General features: G+C 41.4%; 1 protein-coding gene across 1 annotated transcript in view; it reads left to right on the top strand.

Moving 5' to 3' along the window:
• nr3c2 (nuclear receptor subfamily 3, group C, member 2) overlaps positions 1-21,618 on the top strand; it is a 316,747-nt gene that overhangs the window by 265,620 nt on the left and 29,509 nt on the right. The window contains exon 8 of the mRNA XM_060926549.1: positions 17,333-17,463. Within this exon, the coding sequence (XP_060782532.1) occupies positions 17,333-17,463 (131 nt within the window). The remainder of the gene's footprint in view (positions 1-17,332; positions 17,464-21,618) is intronic.

Here is a 21,618-nt window from a genome sequence, read left to right as displayed (position 1 = left end):
AATGAGAGCTCCCTCCAGCACTGCCGTGTGTGTGTGTGTGTGTGTGTGTGTGGACTGCTAAGTGTCCGCTGTATTTCTGAGGACACCAGGTTTCACACCTCCTTCTCCTAACAACTCATTACCATTGCCTCCATAGCAACTGCGAGCCTGGTAGTGAGAAGCCATGGTCAATGTTTCTTCCTTTCTCCCTCTCCTTCTCTCCCTTTCTGTCTCTCTGGTGCAGTGCTGGCCGGGTTTGAGCAATGAGTCTGCACAATCCGAGCTACTGCTAAACAAACTTCATGTAATCCTTTAACAAACAGACGTGAGCAGAATAAATGAGGGGTTGTTAATTGAAGATGAAGACGCTTCTGTGACAGGAAACTGAAGCGTGTTCTGCCCGTCTGTAAAAATCTGTTCTCCCTCTTCAGCTTCGGTTTTCAGCACTTAGCTATCTTTAATGTCATTGCATTCCCTCATCCGTGCCCTTGTTTACAGCCTGATTGAATGAGACACATGCTGATAGGTGGGGAGAATAAACTGCGCTGATGGATTGACCGCTCTCAGTTTAGGATCAGTGGTGAAGGAGAAAGACAAGTACAGAGGCAGACAGAAATCTGAGCCAGTTGGCATTGCAGGTCAGAGCAGTGAACTTATAAACAGTTGGCTGTAAGCACTGAAGATGCTTTCTCGAGACATGAAATATCAATACAATAGAAGGCAAGGCATCTCGATTTGTGTTGTGTTGTAAGCTCAGAGATGTTTCACGGGTTATCCAAAAACATTGAACCCAATTTTACTTGAAGAAAGTGGAGAAACGGAAACGCATCTGCCCGAGAAAAAGGACCAGGTCGAAGTTTTTTTTGGCTTATCCATCTGGAGAACTCTACAGTCGAGGTTTTCCTTGTCAGGTGCAGAGCCGGCCCGTGGCATAGGCAATATAGGCAAATGCTAAGGGCGCTGCGACAATCCAGGGGCGCAGAAACGGGTGGAGAAAAATTATGACTTCCACTATTCTGAAAACAAGTCAGCATTATAATGTCTTAGCCTAATTTAATTGTACAGTAAACCATGTAGTCAGGGTGCGATTTGTCAAAAAAAAGCGGGGTGGCAGCGCCGGCAATTGCTATAGGCGACCTAGGCAATTGCCTAGAGCGCAAAGTGTGCCCAGGGGCGCCAAGGGCGACCAAAACCCCACCAAAAAGGAGGGATGGAGTTATTGAATGGAGATGTTACCAAGTGCATCAGTGGTGTACAGTGTTTTCAACCACTGTGCTGCTGAACTCTAGTACCGCGGAACACTCGTGTGCCGTGAGAGATCACCAAGTGTACCGTGGAAAATTATAGAATGACTGTATATTGTAAATATTGGCAACAGCGTTTTAGTTTCAGTCAACATTTTCTATTGGTGATGTGCCTTGAGATTTTTTCATTGAAAAAAGTGCGCCCTGGCTCATGAAAGGTTGAAAACCTTTTTTACAACACCTCTGATGCGGCTGGGGATGTAGAAATACGCGCTCCTCACCTCTGCTGTTACACTACCTGTGACAGTAGCTTCTGCTGAAAGAAGCTTTTCAAAATTAAAACTGCTGAAGACATACTTAAGGTCAACAATGAGTCAAGAACGTCTGAATGGGCTTGCTCTGATGAGCATCAACCAAGAGATCTCAAGAGAAATATCATTTGATGATATTAATTTGCCATTAGGAAGACCAGACGAGTCCCATTGTAATGTTACTTCAATAACAAAGTACCCATAATAGCACTTTTGTTTGAAAATACAGCCCATTGATGTCCTAACGGGGTGCTTAAGTTTGCACAATTTAGAATTGTAGAATTTTTTATTCATTTAATTTGTTAATTCTTCAGAGATGACTTAACTTTTAATAGCAAAAAAGAAACTAAAAATAATTTCTTGTTTATTGTCCATGCACTACACTTTGAACAGGGTGCGGAAGAGTTTTTGCCCATTATATGGAGATATGTATTGAATTTGCGTGGTCATTTTACTTTGTGACACTTTATGTTAATAATGATAACAATAATAACAATAATTAAAAAGATAAAAATGACTTCTTGTTTCTTGTCCATGCACCGTACATTGTTTAATAGTAATAGAATAGAGTGATTAGATTAAAGTGTTATTTAGATGTTATTAGAGGGGTTTTTTTCTTGGGGGGGGGGGCGCGCCAAAACTCAATCTCACCTAGGGCAGCCAAAGACCTAGAGCCGGCCCTGGTCAGGTGTGTATATGTTCAGGAAGCTGAGAGCCTTTCACTTGCTTGAGAGGAGTCTCCAGGTTCTCCAGGTTCTCCAGTCTTCTGACGCTTGTACCGGTAGGTGTGAATGTATGCGTATGCATGAATGTATGCGTATGCATGGTGTCGTATGATGGATTGACATCCCGTCTTGGGCGTATTCCCACGTCACACAGGATTCCTGGAATAGTAGACTATGCATCCAATGAAACCCTGACCAAGATAAAATGATTCCTGAAGAAAGATGAATGAATTGTCCCATAGGTTCAGACAACATTTTCACCAATGAGGCTGATTTTAAAGGAAAAAATCCACCCTGATTAATTTGCATATCAGTATTTATAATTAATTTGTGATGTTCAGTGCTTTCCAGCATTTATTTAAGAATGAAAGCCGTGTTGATTATCAGTTGGATTTACAGTGGGATATGTGAGGAAAAGAAATTTGCTGTACTCTAATGTACTCTACGTATATATGACAAATGAAGGCTCTCCTCTTCTTCTCTTCTTCTTACTCTGGGCCACTGATTAGATGGTTGCGAGTTTGAATCCTCGTACTACCAAGCTGCCATTGTTTTTCTTCTTCTTCTAAGTCTGGCCTACTGATTGGAATGGTGTGAGGTTGAATCCCAGCACTGCCAACTGCCACTTTTCTTCTTCTAACTCTGGGCTACTGACTGCAAGGTTGTGAGTTTCAATCCCAGTACTGCCAAGTTGCCATTGTTCTTCTTCTTCTTCTTCTTCTTTTTAACTCTGGGCTACTGATTGGAAGGTTGCAAGTTTGAATCCCAGTAGTGCCAATCTGCCACTCTTCTTCTTTTTTGCTTCTTCTCACTCTGGGTTACTGATTGGAAGGGTGTGAGTTTGAATCCCAGTCGTGCCAAGCTGCCACTCCTCTTCTACTTCTTCTAAATCAGGGCTACTGATTAGAAGGCTGAGAGTTTGAATCCCAGTAGTGCCAAGCTGCCACTCTTCTTCTAACTCTGGACTACTGATTGGAAAGTTGCTAGTTTCAATCCCAGTACTGCCAAGCTGCCATTGTTGTTGTTGTTCTTCTTCTTTTTTACTCTGGGCTATTGATTGGAAGGTTGAGTTTGAATCCCAGTAGTGCCAATCTGCCACTCTTCTTCTTCTTCTTCTCTTCCTCCTATAGGCTACTGATTGGAAGGTTGTGAGTTTGAATCACAGTACTACCAAGCTACCATTCTTCTTCTTCTTCACCACTCTGGGCTACTGATTGGAAGGTTGTTAGTTTAAATCCTAGTACTGCCAAGCTGCCATTCTTATTCTTCTTCACTCTGGACTACTGACTGGAAGGTTGTGAGTTTGAATCCCAGTAGTGCCAAGCTGCCACTCTTCTTCTTCTTCTGACTCTGGGCATCTGATTAGAAGGTTGAGAGTTTCAATCCCAGCACTACCAAGCTGCCATTCTTCTTTTTCTTCTAACTCTGGGGTACTGATTGGAAGATTGTGAGTTTGAATCCCAGTAGTACCAAGCTGCCACTCTTCTTCTTCTTCTTCTTCTTCACTCTGGACTACTGACCGGAAGGTTGTGCTTTTAAATCCCTGTGCTACCAAGCTCCCACTGTTGTTTCCTTGACCCTGATCTGTTTGTCTCAATAATAATTCACTTTGGATTAAAAAAAAAATATGCATACTGTATGTAAATGCAAATTCACAATCCCATTCGACTATCTGCTGCTGAGCGCTTTCATCCTTCAATCTGTTCAGCCCCTCATCTGTATACTCTGGCTAAAACACACAGGAATAGGGTTTCCCCCTGTGGTGCAAAGCACACTATAAATATTTCAATATAAACATATTTCACATGTATCACAGAGGACTTTTCCTTTAACCAATTGTCTGATAGACACAGCAACTCTGTGTGGTTTGTTAACCCTTTCTCATGACTGTATATATGTTTGGTGAAATCTGAAATCCTCAGCTGTGTCCGAGTGGCTCGCTGGTGAAGGTTCTCAGCTACTGAATGGAAGGTTGTAAATTTAAATCCTGGCATTGCCAAAGCCACCACTTGAGCAGGACCCTGAACCCCTCAGTGCTTAAAAGCTTTTGCGAACAAAACTAAAAGAAAATGATTCTTTGCTTCGATAACTGATTCACTCTCAAAGTTAAAGCTCCGGTTTTCAAATCCAAGTTCAGATTCCCCTTCCCTTTTATCTTTTCTAAGGCTGTCATAGTTTAGTTCAAAGGAAACATGACCGTGTCATTTTACAAGTTCAGTTCCAACCAGTCGCACTGTCCTGTCTCCTGTCCTTGAGCGGCACCCATAACCACCAACTCCCGGAGACACAGATCCTCCTCCTTGACCCTGAACTTCCTTTTTCTGTTTGTGAGAATAGGGGTGAGGATATGAAGCAAAAAAGTTTCCGATGTTCTGCAGCCACACAGCGAGAAAATTCAATGACTTGGATGAGTAAAAACCTTCACAGGCAAGTTGCACAGTAATAAAGTTGCTGAGGGATATTAGTTATATCGAGCAGATGAGTGTAACTAACCCTAAACACATGCACACTATTTTGTCGTACTATCTTTGGAAAGACCTTCTACTGACATAATTATTTAATGCACATAATTAATGCTATGCGACACATAAATCTTAACCTCAAGGAAACCTTCTGAAATGTCACAAGAAGTTTGGAACCGTCAGATATTCCTGTGAGGACATTTAGTCCTTGCGTAGATATAAAAGCACACAGTCAAAGCGGAGACTTGCACATGAACTCTGGATTTTTCGAGTCCAGTCTTTGATTATTTTTTGTCAACATGACTCTGATTTAAAAGCACGGCCGTTTCCAAAACCCATAAACTCCCTCCGGCTTCATCTGGCCTGCACATTTCCTTCATCTGTTCCTTTTTCTCTGTCTCTAATGTCTTTTTAAAATTGATTTTCTCACACTCAAAAATGTGTTGAGCTGGTTTTGTGTGATATGATTTGTTTGGTGTACACACAGGCATGCGTATGGTTATTAGGTCACCGAATTGTCTTGCAGTAGAATAAAGCACTTCATGTCTTTTTAAGGTGATACAGAGACTGGTTGTTCAGTGTGATTTGTGTGTGTGTACATTTCTATCCTGCAGTCATATTTTATAGTTTTTGTGGTATTACACGAGCCAGACATATTTGCAATACCATCTGTTAAGCGTGGAAGGAAGGAATGAATGAATTTATTTTTATTTCGAACATGTATAAAAAAAGTATGTAACTATTTGTACATACAAAAGAAAGAAAACGAGAAATTAAAAAATAAATAAAATAACATAAAGAGCTAAGACATTACAAAACACCGCACATTGTTCGAAAAAGGAGTGGGAAGAAGTACAATACTTTTTTTAATTTCCCACCCCTTTTTAACTACCCCGAAATCCAAACTACATTAATACACCTATAAAAATATATACCATATATACACTTCATGAATATCTATATAAATATTAGTGCTGTCGAGCGATTAAAATATTTAATCGCGATTAATGTCGCGACTGTCATAGTTAACTCGCGATTAATCGCAATTTAATCGCACATTTTTGTCACATGAAAAACCATTGTAATTCTCTTATCAGCATAAAAACGTGAATGGGCTTGCTTTGTATTGCAAAGCATAACACGTCTTGACACAGCCACTGCAAAGTGAAACCTAAGCCGAACACCGGGGCTAGCAAAAAAAAAAAACATGAGTGAAGTGATCTACTGCTTGAGTTAGTCTACAACTCTAATCAGAGAGACAGGTTACACAGTGACGGTAGGCTTGACATGCTTGATTATAATATAAAGTACACTATTATATTAACTTTAAGTTGTTCGTTGACTAATATTGCATTGAATCTGATCTTTACTGTTTCAGCTCACTTAACACATTTTGTACTTTTACACTTTACGCCTGTTGATGCGTCGCGCTGTCCAATCAGAGGCGACCAAATTTGCATATTACAGGAAGGATTTCTGGGATAGCATTGAGTTTACAGTTCAGAGGGATCTGGCTTCTTTAGACGCTGTCTTCTTAAAACTGAATAAATATTTAAAAAGAGCCAAATGAGCCAGTCTTTTGAATGGCTCTTTTCAAAGAACGGATCACAAAGATGCGGATCCCATCAAAGAGCCATAAATCCCATCTCTACTAGCGCGCCCTGCCCGCGCTGGTTCTTTGGGAGGAGGGCAGAGGACTCTGGCTGTGCGGGGCATTACAGTCTAGCTGCTATCGTTTGTCTCTGTTGCAAGTTCCTGGCAGTTTCAAAAGCTTATGAAAAACCTACATCATGTCACAGAGCGTTAATCTCGCGATAAAAAAATTATCGCCGTTAAAATTGAGTCAAGTTAACGCGTTAATAACGCGACATTTTTGACAGCACTAATAAATATATAATTACAAAAAAAAAATATATACTACATACCATATATATGCACACTTCATAAATATCTATATAAATATTTAATTACAAAAATAAATGTATACTACATACCATATATACACTTCATAAATATCTATATAAATATATAATTACAAAAATATATACTACATACCATATATATATATACACACACACTTCATAAATATCTATATAAATATATAATTACAAAAATAAATATCTACTACATACCTATCCCTGTAAATATGAAGATATAAACTATCCCCATAAATAAATATATACCATATACTAAGTTAAGTTAGTTCTAATATAACAATCAACCCTATTCTATTTATCCCTCATCATCCTCTGTTAACATACTTCCTCTTCAATATACTTGTTTAAAAATATTTTTTGTCCCTTTTTTTTTTTAAACAGATTTATATTTGCACTTTGTTTTATTTCTGTCTCCAGTCTGTTCCATAAAGTCATCCCACAGATCGATACGCACGTTTATCATATTTGTTCGAACCTTTGGGTTTTTTTAAATTTAGGTCTCCCCTTAGATTATATCCCCCCTCTCTCTCACTAAACATTCCTTGTATATTCTTTGGCAATACATTATTTCTCGCTTTGTACATTATTTGTGCTGTTCTGAATTTGACCAGATCCATAAATTTCAACATGTGTGATTTTATGAATAGTGAGTTTGTGTGATCTCTGCATCCTGTTTTGTTTATTGTCCTTATTACTCTTTTCTGTATTGTATATATCGGCTGCAGAGTGGTTTTGTAGGTGTTTCCCCAGACTTCGACATTTAGAGTATCGTATCACATGACAATACGAACATTTTAACAGTCCATCATTGGTGTGTCTAGGTCGGCATATCAGGTGAAAAGACAAATTCAGTCCAAATCGCTTGAAACTGCTCTCATTGAATTCAGAACTGAATGCAGAACAGACTTTTTACAGAATTAAAATATGTTTATCTGTTCTCGAGATATTACAAATCAAAGATTGAAAAAATGGCTTAAGTTTTAGAAAACTGACGTGATATTCTGTATGAGGACCACATGGTCCAAAATGGGCCTCATTAACCGATGAGATCAAATGTTTTTTTTTCTTAAGTTTTTTTAAAATTATTTTTCAAGATATTTATTGGCAGGAACATAGATGGTTGTACTGAATACAAAGTTTGAAAAATTTGTCAAAACAAATAATGCAAGGGGCTACACGGTGGTGTAGTGGTTAGCGCTGTCGCCTCACAGCAAGAAGGTCCGGGTTCGAGCCCCGTGGCCGGCGAGGACCTTTCTGTGCGAAGTTTGCATATTCTCCCCGTGTCCGTGTGGGTTTCCTCCGGGTGCTCCGGTTTCCCCCACAGTCCAAAGACATGCAGGTTAGGTTAACTGGTGACTCTAAATTGAGCGTAGGTGTGAATGTGAGTGTGAATGGTTGTCTGTGTCTATGTGTCAGCCCTGTGATGACCTGGCGACTTGTCCAGGGTGTACCCCGCCTTTCGCCCGTAGTCAGCTGGGATAGGCTCCAGCTTGCCTGCGACCCTGTAGAACAGGATAAAGCGGCTACAGATAATGAGATGAGATGACAAATAATGCAAATTAGTATTCAATTAGTATTAATTATGCTAATTAGGTAAAACATTACATTGGTACACTCAACAAAAAAGTAATAAAAGATTATTTCTAACCCCCTGTTTGTGCTCTGTAGGGCTTTGTATTTCTCAAAAGTAGGGCCTACTAGTGTTTATATGAAAGAATCTAAAGAATATTCACAGCTTTCAAGGCAAACCTCGAAAAAACTGTCTGATCCAAATAATGAATAATACTGTCCAGATCACTTCTACATCCATAGAAACTCCTCTGAACGTATACTGTGTGCACTGACTATCAGCATCAGTACTTTACAGCGAACTGCTATCTACACACTGTTAAAACAACTCTTGTGCAATATACCGCCTTACTTGTGCAATACTACCTGGGTAATACTGGTAATAATACCTGTGCAATACTTACATGTGCAATACCACCTTTGTAGTACACTTATGTTAAGTGTGTATCTGCAAACCTGTTAAAAAATTTACACATTTGCAGAAATTATCTCTAAATTTGTCGTTCATTTCTTTTATATACATCCTTTTTTGTATACTTGGTACTTTTGCACTACTCCTTCACTGCCTTATCTTTTTCTCTTTATATATTTTGCTGCTGTAACAATGTAATTTTCCCCTTGTGGGATAAAAAAAAAGGCTATTTTATCTTATCCGCATCCAATAAACAATTCACACTAACTGAACTGGAATTGACACTCGCGTTTCTGACTTCCAGTTTTTTCAAAACCTCATTCCAGCCACTAAGATCTTAATATTTTTCATCAAAACAACTCCAGTTATATTCTAAAAGAGTTATTTATTTACATGAATCAGTTTGATTTGAATAAATAAGTAGGTAAAGCTATGAAAACTCACTTCAAAGTCTCCCGTGAATCATAACATCAAAACTAGCTGACGGAAAATTTTGCTGAACCCTTCATCAGAAACAGTGAGAGCGAGAGAACATCCCTATAAAAGTTATCTGATTGATATTGACAAGTAATCCAGTCAGAAACTGATCAGGAGAGAGAGAGAGCTCCTGACTGCTTTCCCATGACTCAAAAAGAAAAGCACCGGCAGTTTCCTGACATCCCGCAAGCAGAGAGTGAACTCTGTTGTACCAACTTCAACCTGCCATTACTCCCAAAGTACTGAACAGATCTTAACCAGGTACATTTTTTTGGAAAGCAGAGATAAGCTTTTAAATGATAGTGTTCATGACAGAAAATATTCAAAAGTTAAGTAACGACAGATCTGGAAACTTTGATGAGCGTCTGGTTGCACAACTTTCACACCACGGCCACTGACGGTCTGATATGGCTAGTCTTGGGCATTTCAACTTGGTGGAGCTTGACCAATTTAGAGTAGTCAGTTAGCCTAACTGCACATCTTTGGACGACGGGAGGAAGCACCCGGAAAACAGGAAGAAAGGCCCCTTGTCAGCCGTGAGGTTCAAACCCAGAACCTTCTTTCTGTGAGGCAACAGTGCCGACCACTACACCACCGTGCCATCCACGAGCATCGACCCAACAGTACAGTATCTGCATGATTAAGATTGGATTAATTAGTGGGTAACTCTACATTAAATACTGAAACTTCCCAAAGCACCATGATGCCAACATGCAAGACTTCTTTAACGAATGTTCCATAAACGTTTCCTCAGTACAAAATACTAAATGTTAAACAACACTTTTTTTTATGTAGAGCGTCTGCCATACAAGTCCCTGCGTATGAGATTTTATTATAGAAACAATAACGTTAGTTCAAATCACGTTAATATTAACCCGTCATTGATGTTACAGTCGGAATTACTCCCTGAGCCATGAAAACTTAATCCGTAACTTCTGACCAATCAGGTTGGAGAATTCTTCCATGTGGTTGTCGTCGGCATAGCTCAAGGTCAAGTCTCCTTTCCAAGATCAAGGCACAGGGTCCATGACCTTGGAGCCTTTCACTGGAAACATGACGATGGGATCCTCCACAGGATGCATCCTGCAACCATTCACACCGATGGGTAGTTTAGAGTAGCCAGTCCCTTATCCAGCACCGCTGCCAGGTCAAGGTTCATGTGGACCCGATTGAGCCATGCCATATTAATTGGAGCACAGTTTTACACCAGATGTCCTTCCTGCTGCAACCTTGCTTGGGCAACAACCATTCACACACACATTCACACCTATGGACAATTTAGAGCCACCAATTAGCCCATGTTTACATTAGACCGTATCAGCGGATCATCAGATTAACGTTTTTAAAACGATTAGTGTGCACACAGCAACACCAATACACGATTTGCGTGCACACAGCAACACCAATACACGGATACGCTCGGCTCCACAGGCATCCTGCGCCCCAAATCACTCCGCCCTGAACAGCGAGTGCCCTCTGGAGGGTGCGCACTCCGGCCTTGCGCAGCTCACAGAGCGCGCGAGTGAAGTGAACAAGCTGTGATTCGGGACTGAGCCGCTGTGTGTGTGATCCCAGCGCACATCACTTACCATTTGCAAGTGGAAGGATGGCAAGCCTAAAGACAATCATAACTACACAATGGGCAGTATTTGCATCAGTATTTGCAGTATTTTCATACTTTTATACTCTTTAATGAAAGGTGATACAAGGCGGAAGTCCGCGCCGTTTTTCAGCAGTCGCGTCACATGACCAACGCCAGCGAATCAGGAAGGTGGATGTCACAGTGACGTTGTCCAATGAGACGCCAGCTAGAGCTCAGCACAGCGTATCCGCGTATTCTCAATGTTTACACAGCACCGGAGCTGACACGATTTGGATTGAATACGTGGACGCTGGCGGATTCCCGTTTCCCGGCGTTTCCAGGCGGTTTAATGTAAACGGACAGTGCATCCGCGAAGAAAACGAGACAGATACGGTCTAATGTAAACGTAGCCTTAGTCTAACCTGCATGTCTTTGAACTGTGGAGGAAACCAGAGTACCCAAAGGAAACCCACACAGACACGGAGAAAACATGCAAACTCCACACAGAAAGGCCCCATCAGCCACTGGGCTCGAACCCAGTACCTTCTTGCTGTGAGGCGACAGTGCTAACCACTACACCATCGTGCTCCTCATGCTGCGGTTTAACTAGCAATAAGAACAAAGACGTAATGAATTAATTAGCAGACGGTATTTCAGTCCATATTGAAAATCTGTGATTTGTTTTCATTCAAAATGGGAAATAAACGGAAGTTTCAAACAAATCTTCAAGATTCTGCACTATTTCTCGGTCACTACTATATTTCAGTTGAAGCAAATTGGTCAAATATTGCTTACTCCTTTGTACTAAAGGTCAGATTTTTAAATCTCAAATATATTGTTTCTCCTTTCTGTTAAAGCACATGTTCAGACAACACGCTGAAGGATTTGATGTAATGTCAGGTTTTGCCCGTAGTTATAGAGTGCATGGGAGCACGAGTGCACACTGTCATGAAAAAAAAGAAAGGAAAACCAGAAAAGAAAAGAAAAAAAAGGGGGGGGGGGCATACCAAATACTGGAATATTGAAAGAAATACTGAAATTCATGTTAATATTTCTAAGATCCTTTTTTATTTTAAACTCAGGGTCTTTCTGATAATACAGGGTTAGAGTCAAAATTATGTTAACACTTAAATGGTACAAACTATTGATATTTTAAGTTCGTTTCTTAGACAAGGATTTTTTAAAACTTGTTACCTTGTTAACAGTTTCGGCGAGAATCTTCCGCCTTCTTCAGAAACAGTCACCAGATGTCGAGTGGTGACGTGCCTTATCAGCTGATGTTGCGTTACGGAGGCGTGAACGTCCCGCCCAATTTGACAGGTAGTTCACGCCTCCTGCTGTCAGGTCGCTCCCCCAGGACTGCGCTCCAGGTGTGCGACAGCGCATACGCTCCCTCATCCCGGTTCATCGTCCTCTGTGCCCGCTTGCGTATCTCCACTGCCTCTAAAATCCAACGCTGGTATCTATTTTCTTCAGTGCGAATGACTCTGGCCTCTTCCCAATTCATTGTGATTTTGCCGTTTGCAGTGGTCTGAAATGGCTGATTTTAGGTTTTCTTGGTTTGCTTTTTCTTTTTCGGATCTTGAGAGTGGGGCGGCACGGTGGTGTAGTGGTTAGCGCTGTCGCCTCACAGCAAGAAGGTCCTGGGTTCGAGCCCCGGGGCCGGCGAGGGCCTTTCTGTGTGGAGTTTGCATGTTCTCCCCGTGTCCGCGTGGGTTTCCTCCGGGTGCTCCGGTTTCCCCCACAGTCCAAAGACATGCAGGTTAGGTTAACTGGTGACCCTAAATTGAGCGTAGGTGTGAATGTGAGTGTGAATGGTTGTCTGTGTCTATGTGTCAGCCCTGTGATGACCTGGCGACTTGTCCAGGGTGTACCCCGCCTTTCGCCCGTAGTCAGCTGGGATAGGCTCCAGCTTGCCTGCGACCCTGTAGAAGGATAAAGCGGCTAGAGATAATGTGATGTGTGTGATGTGTGATCTTGAGAGTCTTTTTGTTGTTTCTTTTTCACATTCTATTTGGTGTTCTTTCCTTCGAGTATGGGAGCATCTGCCCATTCCACCAATATAGACTATTACATGAACGGCAAGGGATTTCATAGATGACGTTGCATTTATTGTCCAGTTGTATTTTGTCTTTGGGGTGAACTAGCAGCTGTCGGAGGTTCTTATATGGTTTGACCGGGGTGTTGATGTGGTATTTCCTCATGGATCGTTGGATGCGTTCTGTGACTCCTTTTATGTATGGTAGTGTGACAAAACCCCGGTTTGTTTTTTTCCTTTATTTGTGTCTGTAATTTCCCTTTTCGGATTGCCCACAGTGGATATTGGCAGTTGTTTAATGCCTGTTGAATGTGTTCAGTGTTCCGTAATGCAACATCAGCTGATAAGGCACATCACCACTCAACATCTGGCGACTGTTTCTGAAGAAGGCGGAAGATTCTCGCTGAAACTGTTAACAAGGTAACAAGTTTAAAAAATCCTTATCTAAGAAACGAACTTAAAATATCTATAATAGATAGACATAATGAACTTCCACTACATGGTACAAACCATTTATTCACAAAACATACATCATATCATTGGAAGATGATTTACAGGATGGTCTCAACCTGTTCGCCATCGTATTCAACAGTACCATTTAAAGCCCGGACACACATTTCACGGGGAATAGATGATACCACAGTCCTTATTCTGTCCTTGAGGTCACTGACATCACAAACTTTCCTGCTATACACGCATTCCTTCACCATACCCCATAATCAGAAATCACAGGGCGTCAAACCAGGGGAGTGTGGAGGCCACGGCAATGGTCCACCGTGACCTATCTATCGACCTGGAAACGTGTGGTCGAGATAAGCACGAACAGCACGGCCAAAATGCGGCGGTGCACCATCCTGTTGGAAATACCCCGCCAATTGGATCTGTAGCGGAAGTTCATCAGTGGCGTACTGCTGCACCATCTGTAAGTAGACGTCTGACGTCACTGTTGGGGTGTCAAAAAAGTAGGGCCCAATTACGCCAGCAATGGTCACGGTGCACCACAGATTCAGGAGAAAAATAATCCATTAGTGTTAACATAATTTTGACTCTCTCTCTCTCATATATATCAGATGGCTCATAAACAAGCTGCTGCGGTCTTTTTGAAAGCACACCACTCTCTGCGATCTTCTGCCATCCTTGACGCCTCCACCAGGCTTTTTTGTGTCCACCTAGCGATGTCTTGTTGCTATGTTTTTGGGGGTCTGCCTCTTCATCTCTTTCCAGGTGCTTTTCCTTGGATGATGACTTTGTCTAGTCCTTCATGTCGGGTGGCATGGCCGAAAAACCCCATCTTTGTTCTCGGCGCATCATCTTAGTATTCAACGTTTCTCAAACCCAAACATTGGTTTGATGCTCTCTCCATGAGGTTCTAAGCAAGCGCCTGTATGCCCACATCTCAAATGCCTCTACCTTCTTCTCAATTTGCTTGGTCATTGTCCATGATTCACATCCATAGGTGGCAATAGCAAATGCTGTTGGCTCTGATAATTTTGAGCTTTGTTACTGATTGCTTGGCTCTTCCAAATGGTACATATGCTTTGAATTTTATTCTTCGCAATGGCGAGCTTTCTAATTACTTCCTGCTTACACTTTACCTCGGTGTTAATAGTTGAGCCCACGTAAACAAATTCTTCTATTTCTTCTAATGTAACTCCTTCGAAGTTGATGTTGGTTCTGCCATCTCTGTTTGGGTCGATTACCATTATCGTTGTCTTTCTGGTGTAAGAGCAGGCCTTTCTCTTCACTAACTTTTTTGATTTTCTTTCTAAGCTCCATAAGATGATCTTTGGAGGTGCAGATTAGTGTAGTGTCATCTGCAAATCGCAAATTATTTATTCTTCCGATCATGATACCTGCCTCTGAGTGCTCTACTGCTTTCTTCATGATGTCTTCATCATAGATGTTTTACAGCATAGGTGATACAATGCAACCTTGCCTAACACCTCTTCCGATGGTAAACCACTCACTTTCTCCACGTCGTCCTCACCATTGCTTCTTGATTGTTGTATAATACTTGTAGCAGGTGGATTATGTGGTGAGGGAATCCCCCTCCAATTTTGACTAACCCTGTATAATTAAAAATGAAAAAGAATGTATGAAATTAAAAAAAAAATGGATTGAATTTTCACCTGATATGCCTACCTACAGATTCAGACTGAGATGGGGTGGAGTCAGGAGGTGTTGAGAAGTTGTATTTTTTAATCATGTTCTACTAGTGGATTGGATAGCTGGTAAAATATTTCACTTGGTGACCAAAGCACCAAATTTTGCATGAAACTTTGTCTGCATGTACCTGACCAAAAATCATCGTTGGCCACTCAAGTTTCCACCATTTTCAAGATGGCTGCCATGATTTTCAAAATGGTGTCATTTTTACAGTTTTCGCCTACTAGTTTTATTATATGTACCATTTTTAATTTAAATTATTTTCTTTTGCTAATATCTACCTCAATATGACTCCCCATAGCCATAATAGTTATTTTGTACAAAACTAACGTGAATACGCACTGCGCATGCGCAAGACATTCCAGAAATACAGACTTTTTTTTATAAATAGCCGTTTACACTAAGACTCAGCGGATCTAATCTTCTGAGCAGTTACAACTACAGAGAGCAGTGCAAGACAGTCCTGATTTAAAGCATTTACAGTTGCCAGAACAGTTTATTCTACATCCACACTTGACCAGTTCCTGACATGATGCTGCTATAGGTGCTACTGACGTCCAATATGGCACCCAAACCCCATCATTTTTTGTCCAACCCCAACTTGATGGTGATGGTAAGTCCTGCGTTTTACAAAGTGACTGACCCCATGTGTGTCCAGCCTGTAGAATTGATCTTTTGTTGTGTTCGACTAGGGCAGCTCTGGATGGTGGGATGTTGTTATAAGGCCGTTGTTTGCGGGCAAAAAGATCAAGACGAGTCTCATTAACTTTCGTTGAAATGCTTGACCGATCGTACATGATGACAACAAATTCCTCAATGACATCAATGTCTTGCTCTGTCAAAGAGTCACATGGTTTGCTTAGACTACGGAACGTTTCTGTGGCGTTGTCACCCACATTCCAGGCCTGCCATGCTGTCTTTTTCCCCTTTTCCAACAAACGTGGAAACGGTATCACAACCCGTGAATGCATGGAAAAAAGGCAATGCCTTTGATCTTGGACCCAGGTTGGCTACAATGGTATGAATTGGTAACCATCTCATATCTTTCCCTTTTGCGAATGTTATCCATAACTGTTCTAAACTCAAATCATCAAACACAGACACACCAATTACAACAACATCTGTGTCGGAGGAAACGATATTGATGGATTTACAACCACTAATCGCTGCATGCTTTGCATGCAGAAACATCCTAGTATCGGCCTCTTCATGAGTACAGGGTGTCAATTCGGATACGACATCACGACCTGTATATACGGGGCGGATCGTAATGTATTTGGGAGACTTTGTATCAATAATGAACAAAGCTTACACTGAACCCCATGCCGAGTTTAACGGCAGTAAATTGCACCATTGTGCCCTGGTAGCGTTTGCAATTTACTCTTTTGAGAATATAAAACAACAGTTTCTTAGTTGCCCTTTTGAATCAAACTTTTATCATGCTCCTGGACAGTTTTGATCCAGGTTGAATTATTTTGAAAGAATAGTCATTATAACTTCACTCACATAATAACCAAAGCCTTCTACATTAAAATTGTGAAAATCCGGCCAAAAAAAACGACCACAATAAAGATATATGACGCGGTACGCGGTGGTCCGGATCACCGTATTTTCCATACAAAACGAGGGCATTAATTAATTATTTTTCCTGGATTGTGGTCCGGTTCACCGTATGCTGTATTATATTACGATATAAATAAAAACTTACCAAAATCATACTGTGTTTGTCATTTAATACGAGTTTTTTTGCAAAGTCGTACATCATTTGTTATTTTTTCTCAAACCGGAAGAGAAATGCATGCGTAAAACACACGCGCAATAAAAGATACCAGTTCTAACGCATGTAAAAAAGCGGGAGCTGCCACGAGGGAAGTGAAAAATAATTTTACCAACTTTTTATTTGTCTTCTGAACTTGGTGGTCCGGACCACACCTGAAAACGGCGTGGTCCGGACCACAACGGTAGTCCGGACCACCGCGTACCGCGTCATATGTCCATATTTCGGAAATTTGGTTGTTGAAAATGACGCCATTTTGAAAACGGCGGTGGCCATCTTTAAAATGGCGGAAATCACGATGGCCAACGATTGTTTTGGAAACAGTATGGTTTGATCTACATGTGTGCCAATTTTCATGCTTTGCTCACCAAGTGAAATATTCTGGTGAAAATTTCATGTTAGCCGCTACACTATACATATTTTTCCAGGTTATTTGCACTCGTAAGAAGAAAAAAAACTATAGCACCGTTAAAGAAGTGTGAACTAGTGTTGCTCTAACCAGTGCATTCAGTGTTAACACTTCCTTGATCATAGCTTTTTCAGTCCAGAGCTAAAGAAGGCAGAGATTTCTGACAGCACTGCAGTGTAGGATGTTTCATACCTGCTGTATTGGGTACTAACCCTTCTCTGTATCTCGCTTCTCTTTCTTCAAGGGAGCGCATGCACCAGTCGGCCATGTACGATCTGTGTGTGAGCATGAAGCAGGTCAGTCAGGAGTTTGTCCGTCTGCAGCTCACCTACGAGGAGTTCCTGGCCATGAAGGTCCTGCTGCTCCTCAGCACAGGTGAGTGTGTGGTGGGATAAATATCCCCATCTAAATGTGTGTGTCCCCCCATATGTATATGATGTTCACACTATGTAGGAATGAGTAACAGCTGTTACCGTGGTAGCATGTCAGCATGATCAGTACAGCTTCATATCATTGTGATACTTGGGTTTGACACCAATCCAGGAAAATGTGAATCTATGGATATATTTTTTTTTTATTCTGTTTTTTGCCACCAAAGTCCACTGGTCTGGAACTAAATGCAGGTAGGAAGTGAAATAGTGCCAGTGCTGTGGAACAGTGAGGTGTAGATCTGTTCCTTTAAGTTTTCCAACATGGGACTTTGCACCATTCGGTTTCTCAGTAACAGGACAAGCTGAATTTTCATTTGATTAATTTCAGAAGAGAGAATAAAGAGAGGCTGGTGAGGGAACAACTATTTTTAGCTGCGATGATGTAAGTGATAACAGGAACTAACTTGTTCCATGTCAGTGAACATGACTATATTAAATGTTTTTCAAACATTACATTAATGACTTTTAGCAGACACTCTTATCCAGAGCGATGGACAACATCGCTCAGCTAGTTGCCTTGCTCAAGGGTGCTTCAACCATTCCTGCTGGTCCAGGGAATCTACCCAGCAACCTTTTGGTCCTAAAGCTGCTTCTCTAACCATTAGGCCATGGATTCCCCACACAAGCAAAAAGAAGAAAACAAGAACACAGAGTCCTCCAAAACCTGTCCACCAGGTTCTAATTTCAGTGCCATGGCTGCTCATGGTCCCACTGAAGCCCTACACAGGTGTGCCCAATACAGCCTGTACAACCATGGTGCTACCAGACGACACTGTTTGAGTAGTTGAATGATGAGAGTCCACCAACAGGCACACTGCAGTCCATAACGAGCAGATGAACACACGTCACGCATGGTGGAGCAAGCTCTGTGAACGTTCTTTTCCAGATCTTTCTTTCCTTAGCCCAGGTAAAACACTTCTGACGTTGTCACTGGTTCAGGAGTGGCTTGATATTAGGAATGCGACAGTTGTAGCCCCTTTCCTGAAGACGTCTGTGTGTGGTGGCTCTTAATGCCCTGACCCCAGCCTCAGTCCACTCCTTGTGAAGCTCTCCCAACTTCTTGAATCAACTTTTCTTGACAATCCTCTCAAGGCTGCACTCATCCCTGTTGCTTGTGCACCTTTTCCAGCCAACCTTTTCAGCAATGACCTTCTGTGGCTTACGCTCCTTGTGGAGGGTGTCGATGATCATCTTCTGGACAACGGTCAAGTCAGCACCCGAGGTCACTTTACAATTACAAAAAAAAAAAGCTCACCAAAAAAGGGTCAGGATGTAATTCCAATGGCGTAGCGACCCACAGTACCACCAAAAGGCACATGAAAGTATGTCCCACACCACCTGCACAGCTATCGCGATGCCACCGGGCAACATCGCTCGGAACACCGTACCAAGCATAGACGCACCGCCGCACGGAGCACTAGACAACCACAATGTTAAAAGAGCAACGAGCTCACTGCAGTCTGTAGCGAGGAGCACAGGCATCACCCATGGTGGAGCAAGGCCTGAAAGAAACCGACGCCCAAAACTGGGTCTGGAGCTACGCCAGAACTGGCGGACAAAACTTTCAAACAAAGAACAAACATCAAATCATACAATCACAAAGGGGTAATAATAATAATAATAATTAAAAAAAAACGTAGGTGAGAAGTGGCAGCCAAAAAGTGCACAGCGTACTCTCAACTGGAAACAGAAAAAAAGTAAATGGGAGAAAAATGGATGAACGAAAAGCAAGAAAAAGGAGTGTGGATCATAGCTGATTTCATGGATGTGACAGGTGAGGCTTCCATATGAAGTTTGGTGGCTGTCTGATGAAGCGTGACTGAGCAGGAACATTCGGATTCCAAAACTCCCTTCATTTTCACAGGGCCAAAAAGAATGAGAATGAGTGCATCTTTCCAAAAGCTGTATACAAGCACACGATTCCTGAACAGGACAGACGAGTTAAAGCATGGCAAGAAAAGTATTCTGAATATGATACAAGATAATACAATATAATCATATAATGCACACCGGCCACTTTATTCAGAACACCCATACATCCACCCAGTGTTGTAGTCGAGTCACTAAACCTCGAGTCTGAGTCCACTATTGATCCGAGTCGAGTCCGAGTCCAACACTCCAACTGCACCATTTGACGGTGGCTGTTTCGGCACTGTTAACATTAGTTTGTTCCTGAACATGCCGTATGAACAGGTGAATGTGCTTCTCTTTATCAGGGAGTGTGAAGTATTCTGTCAGAGATGGTTGGGAGACGGATGTAAGTGCAGAAGGTGTGTTTATTAATACAAGTGAAGACAAACAATCCAGAACCACAGGCAAAATCATAAAACAGTGAAACAAGCGAGGCACAAACAGGCTATCGTAGACTTGGCAGAATCAAAGACGAGAAACAGGAAATCAGGAAACCAAACAAGGAAATAAGGCCGAGTAATGTGTCAGCAACGCAGCTCAGTACTTCACAAAGTGAGTGTGTTTTCAGTTTTTATATAGGCGCGCTGATTGCGCCTTAATCCTGGGCAGGTGCGAGTCGTTTACGGCGCGTGCGCTGTCCGGAGTGAGCCTGAGATTCTATCTGATGCATGCGATGCAGGTGAACTGCATCTCTTGCATAATTTGGCATCAGATATTTATATATCTACATTAATTTTTATACTAATTTTGTGCAAGAGTGTGAAAAAACTGTGAAAACACACTCGCTTTGTGAAGTATTGAGCTGCGTTGCTGACACATTACTCAGCCTTATTTCCTTGTTTGGTTTCCTGATTTCCTGTTTCTCGTCTTTGATTCTCTTGCACAAAATTAGTATAAAAATTAATGTAGATATATAAATATCTGATGACAAATTACGCTGGCATGTTACAAAAAAATAAAGAAAAAAAATCAGAGTCCTCGTCTCCAATTTACAAGTCCGAATGCAGTTAATGCACGAGTCCGGGTCACGAGTCCTTAAAATTAGGGCACGAGTCGGACTCGAATACTACAAGCCTGCATCCACCTGAAGTTTTGTGCAGTTCTCTAATCAGCCAATCTCTTGACAGCAGCACGATGCATAAAATCACGCAGATACAAATCAAGAGCTTCAGTTCATGTTCACAATGTTCAAACATCAGAACGGGAAAAATTGTGATCTCAAAGTGTGACTTCCTTTCACTGTGGCATGGGTGTTGGTTTGAGTATTTCAGAACCTGCTGATCTCCTGGGGTTTTCACACACAACAGTCTCGAGAGTTTACACAGACAGAATGGTGCGCAAAACAAAAAACACTGAGTTGGGTCAATGAGCGACAGTTCTGTGGGCGGAAACAAACACCTTGTTGATAAGACAGGGTCAGAGGGAAATGGACAGATTGGTTTGAGCTGCCAGGAAGGAACTCGTATAGTAACTCATAGCAACTCTTTACAACCGTGGTGAGCAGAAAAGCATCTCAGCATGCAACAGTAGAACGCCGCATTGGGTTCCAGTCCTACAGCCAAGAACAGGGATCTTAGAGTCAAGAACAAGTTCCTAATAAAGTGGCCGGTGAGTGTGTATGTGTAATATAAATAAACAACTATGGGATAACAATAATCTACAGTACAACTGTGTAATATTTGATATTTTGGGGGAAAAATTTGCTCATTTCTTTTAATATACTAATGCAGAAGTACTGTATGAGACTATATCTAGATATGTACATTTTTCTTTATTTAGGCTCGATTAGACTTGAATCTATAACTCTGATAAAGTGTCAGGTTTCGTGTCATGAAGCAGCCGAACAAGCTCAGAGGACAGTGATAATTACTCAGTCATGCAAAACACACTGCCTGTAATTGTCTAACATCCATACATGTCAACCTTTGGTCAATCAAACCTGTATAACCAACCTCCAAAATCCATATTTCCCTTATAAAATCCGTATGAGATGCAAATTAAAATAATTTACCTAAAATTTGAATGATAATTAACAAGGAGATATCCCAGTTACTTTTTATTCAATATTAATAACAATAAACCTTCAGAATGAATACAAAGCTCCAATGTTTGACAAAAACACAGTGTTATCAGCGTAGTTACGAAGGAAATACTTCGTTGTTTGGAGACAGGTTTCACCGAGCGGCTA

Source organism: Neoarius graeffei, chromosome 7, assembly GCF_027579695.1.
Source record: "Neoarius graeffei isolate fNeoGra1 chromosome 7, fNeoGra1.pri, whole genome shotgun sequence".
In the NCBI taxonomy this organism is placed as follows: domain Eukaryota; kingdom Metazoa; phylum Chordata; class Actinopteri; order Siluriformes; family Ariidae; genus Neoarius; species Neoarius graeffei.
The sequence above is the reverse complement of the archived record's forward strand: the minus strand, read 5'-3'. Positions and strand labels throughout refer to the sequence as shown.